General features: G+C 31.1%; 1 protein-coding gene across 1 annotated transcript in view; it reads right to left on the reverse strand.

Annotated features, from left to right (window-relative positions):
• LOC108778135 (N-acetylglucosamine-6-phosphate deacetylase) overlaps nt 1–3,286 on the reverse strand; it is a 4,678-nt gene extending 1,392 nt beyond the window's left edge. The window contains exons 1-4 of the mRNA XM_018545233.1: nt 2,961–3,286; nt 1,528–1,802; nt 1,307–1,436; nt 1,045–1,133 (exon numbers count right to left, since the gene is read on the reverse strand). Coding sequence (XP_018400735.1) covers nt 1,045–1,133; nt 1,307–1,436; nt 1,528–1,802; nt 2,961–3,186 — 720 coding nt within the window. The 5' untranslated portion in view covers nt 3,187–3,286. The remainder of the gene's footprint in view (nt 1–1,044; nt 1,134–1,306; nt 1,437–1,527; nt 1,803–2,960) is intronic.
• Between the last annotated feature and the right edge of the window lie 1,380 nt (nt 3,287–4,666).

The raw sequence follows: 4,666 nt of genomic DNA on the forward strand, positions 1-4,666 counted from the left end.
TTAATATACCTCCCAGGTCTAGAACAATTGAGCTTATACTAGATGTTAGAAATATATATAAATTTATTATAATACCCCGGTATATACGGACAGTTTCGACTTCACAGAGTCCTCAACAGCCACAACCGAATTCTTAAAATTAATTTAGTATATTGCGAAGAATATCACAAGTTGGCGTTTCGTCCCGGCTTCCACTACTGGACTCATCAGTAAGGTAATGTAGTGGGAGCCTACCTTAGACGCCTGTTTTAGTTCTTAAATCGAGATTCTATATATACAGATATGCGCGTATTTCAGTACTTGCGAGAAACTTTACGAATATCCATAGACCTCTGATGGCGAGTCGACGTAGTAATATTCTTCGCAATATTTTCAAGTAATATACGTTGAAAAGTTCCCCCAAATTGCGCGCCGAACACAACCGGTCTTTAAAACGCAACTCTAATAATTTGAAATAACTTCCCCTTACTTATTTTTCCCCACACATTGTTAGACCAGCGTACAACAAATTAAATTAAATTTTAGTTTTCTCTACGCTGAATATAATTCCGTTTATCAAATTATCATAATTAAATAAAAAATTAAGATTAAAGTCACAAAAAAGACTAATTTATCATATAAATTTTTTTATTAGAACAATATTTATCAGATTAATCGGCATCCTAACAAATTTGAATAATATAATTAAAAAATATTTTTGATTAATTTTTAATAATACAGTCGCAATAATATGTATGTAATAAGTCTTACGTTAATTTAATATCTTATTAACCATAATTGATACAATTTCTTTAAACTAAAAATAATCACAATATATTTTATTTTGATTGCAATAAAACTTCTCCAACAAATATTATAGTTATAATATGATAAAATATGTTAAAATAAGTCTTTCTTGCAACGTTAACTATAAATTCTAAAAAAATGTAATAAAATTATTTGATAAACAAAATCATATCCAGCGTTTAAAAGATTGAGAAATGATTACTTTCATTCCTTGTACACAAGTCATTTTTGAACATATTCTAAATCTTTCCAACTCACAGGCAACATGGCATTGAATAGATGAGTGATAAACGATGCTCCATGTTTAACTGCTTTTTCTCCTTCATTTAAATTTGCTACAGAATGTCCTAGAATATATAAATTGGTATACATATTGATTTAAAGAACTTTATACCAATCTACGAGATTCAATATATATAAATTATAAAAATTGAAATATAGAATTCCAAAATAAGAACAATTGCATTTAATTATATCATGAAAGTATATTAACATTGAGAATATTAAAATTTTAACTTACCAAGAGATACTTTAATATTTCTTCTACATAACTCTTCAATAACAGATGTAGCATTCGATATCTCAGGTGCTAACGTAAACATGCACACATTGTCTAGATCACCATACATATCAGTTACTGATTTAAATCCCTATTAGAAAAAATATATATAAATTTTTAACATAAAATATATTGATTATTTTATAATTTACTAAAAATTACAGAATAAATTAAACTATTACCTGTTCAAATTTTCTGATATAATGTTCTGGATGGGCACCTTTCTTGTTTGGACTAATAAATGGTCCTTCTATATGAACACCTAGCACGCCAGCACCATGACTACCTCCATTTTGTTTCTTTATTCTTGGTAAGATTTTGTGATATATCTCAGTAGGAGATGTAACCAATGTAGGGCAAAAGGATGTTACTCCATGTTCTAACAATCCCTTTGCTACTTTAGCAATGCCTTCTTCCACATTATCAATATTACATGAAAAATCTATACCAAATCCTCCTGACAAATAAATGTAGACATTAGTTCATTGTAGTCTAATTGGCTAGGACACTTGCGTGTAAAGCAAGCGATCCAGGTTTGACTCCCAGCCAAGGTAATATTTTTCGCAATGTAATTAAATTATTTACAGATTTTTAATATGTCATTCATAGATTTTAATATGTCATTCAACATATTATTAAGATCCAAGATGCAATGTATATCAAAATTGTTAGATTGTTAGTCAATTTAACTCATGATAGTACTGCGGTAGTTTATTAGTTGCATTATAAATTTGAAAAAAATTTTGGCACATATTTAGAAATCTACAAACGTAATATATAAATTTACACGAAAATTATATTAGAAGTTTCCAAGATCTAGCTTGACCGTTAATGGCTTATTCTCATGATTTAATTAGATCATTGATTTATTTATAAAAGCAAAAAAATTGCAAGATTCTTATTAGATATTAGAAAATTTGATAAATGTTAAGAAGACCGCCTCCATCTCAAATGTTGATAAAAATACACTGAATTGATGCGTTTTCTTGTAAAAATGAAGAATCTACAAGAAAAAAAGTGTCATTCTGCTTTGTGAAAAGAAATAAAAGTTAACGATTATTCAGGTTAGGAAATCTGTCACAGTCACGAGATACTGCAATGCGCATTTTTAACTTAAAATATTTTTTTTCACAAAGCAGAATGACACTTTTTTCTTGTAGATTCTTCATTTTTACAAGAAAATGCATTGATTTAGTGTTTTTTTTATCAACATTTGAGGTGAAAGGGGTCTTTTTAACATTTACCAAAAATATTTTATCAAATGCAAAAGAAATGATAAGTTGTTAAAATTAATATAGATTTACAATCTAATGCAAATTAATGTAGATTTTCTAATATTTAATAAGAATCTTGCATTTTATGCTTTTATAAATAAATTAATGATCTAATATCTGTATTTACTATATGTTTAACCCTATATTGCTCCTCATTTTATGATCTATATTTTGTATCAAATTTTACCAAAAATTTTTAAGTTCTAATTTATAATGTATACAAATTATTAATTTTTAATTTAACAAAAGTAAAGAAATATGTATGTGTGAAAAATCTTTTGCACAATATATACTTTATTTGAGTAAAATATGTTGTGTAAAGAATTTATTTAATTAAATACCATTAATCTGCACATCTATATATCCCGGTGAGATCAAAGCGCCGCCACAGTCTATTCTAACATCTGGTTTGATTTTTTCATCGTAGAAAATCTTTTCTGGATTCACAATCTTTCCATTTCGCACCCAAAGATCCTCTGTTTGAATCCTGCTGTCACGCAAGATCTTGCAGTTGCAAAATTGCTTCAATACTCTTTTATTGTCTCGTAACATGCTTGACGATTGCATGATTGGAAATAACCTTGAATCACCGTAACTTTATAAATGAGAGCCTTATCTGTATGTCCAAAGCATAATCAACAGTTATCAATTGTATGAATCCACGACATCCACGTCCACGTCAATGTGACGAATTGATGACAAGTGTTGTTAAAGGTACATTTACATGCAACCGTCAAACATTAAGTAGCGGAAGTAGCAACCAATCAGCAAGGCGATATGAGCAGTGGTGTAAAAAAAATATTTTCTTCGCCACTGGCCATATCGCCTCGCTGATTGAGGCGTTTTTTCGTTATCCAACCAAAAGCTACCAAAAGGTACCGCGATTAAGGCTATCTTTGTTTTCAGGGATCAGAAGACAAAGATAGCCTTAGTCGCGGTTGCTTATGGTTGTATAACGAAAAAACGCCTTTGGTTGCTGCTTCCGTTGCTTAAAGGTGCCTTTTCACGAGCTGCTGAAATTGGCCGTTCCTGCGACAAAAAAAGGTCACGTGTTGCAGGATTCTCTAAACGTTTTTTCGATAATTGTTGTTATCGTTAACTAGCGACAGCCAATGAGAGCCGCGCTTTCTTTTATGATTTTCCTACCATTGGCCCATGAAGAATAGAGATAAGAGGGCCTATTACGGTTTTTCGGTGAATTTAATCACTTTTCACATTTTCATATCACGGCTGTCTTCCCATAGTCCCTTTGCCAGTCAGTAAAATAATATTACTAGGGTGACGTCATCTTACTGACTGGAGAAGTGTTCCCATTCTCGCCAGTAAAAAGTGACGTCAGGATTTGTTGCGTTTCTATGCCCTATGCTTTCTACAGTTTTCGTTTCATATTACAGTTTTATTTCATATTTTCGTCATCAGTGATCTTCATTGAATAGGTAAGTAAATAATATATATTCCATGTAGCTAGGGTACTATATTATACAGGAATATGCATCCGCCATATTGGCTCCTAGTCAGTGCGGAAAGATTCGAGCCAAGCAAAGATACCGTACTGCCTGTACTGAAAATCTATAGTATATACTATAAATTTTCAGTACACTGACAGTATATACGAAACACGGTAGTAGAATTAAGTACAATAAATAAAATAGGCGGTTGTAGTGCATTAAATTATAAGAATAGGCGAGTGAAGCCGGGTTTCAAACTTTCCGCTTTCCAACAGAAACCGAAAGAAGAAAAAAGTGGTTAATAAACTGTTGACGTGATAAATGGATATCTTCTTCGAATTCAAGATTATGCGAGGTAAGTACTTGTAATGTGAAAGCACGCTCTTTATTAAGGCTTTAACAAACAAAATTTGTACGTACATAAAACTTTACACATAACCAAACAGAGTCTTAAGCGGGGAGCACAGACTTTTGCATAACGCATAAACCATATACATAAAGAATTTGATTGGTCCATTGACTCATGCATAAGAAAATGGACCAATGAAATTCCTTATGCACATGCTTTATGCGTTATGCAAAAGTCTGTGCTCCCCGCT

The sequence above is a fragment of the Cyphomyrmex costatus genome, unplaced genomic scaffold (assembly GCF_001594065.2).
Source record: "Cyphomyrmex costatus isolate MS0001 unplaced genomic scaffold, Ccosl1.0 scaffold488, whole genome shotgun sequence".
Taxonomy (NCBI): Eukaryota; Metazoa; Arthropoda; class Insecta; order Hymenoptera; family Formicidae; genus Cyphomyrmex; species Cyphomyrmex costatus.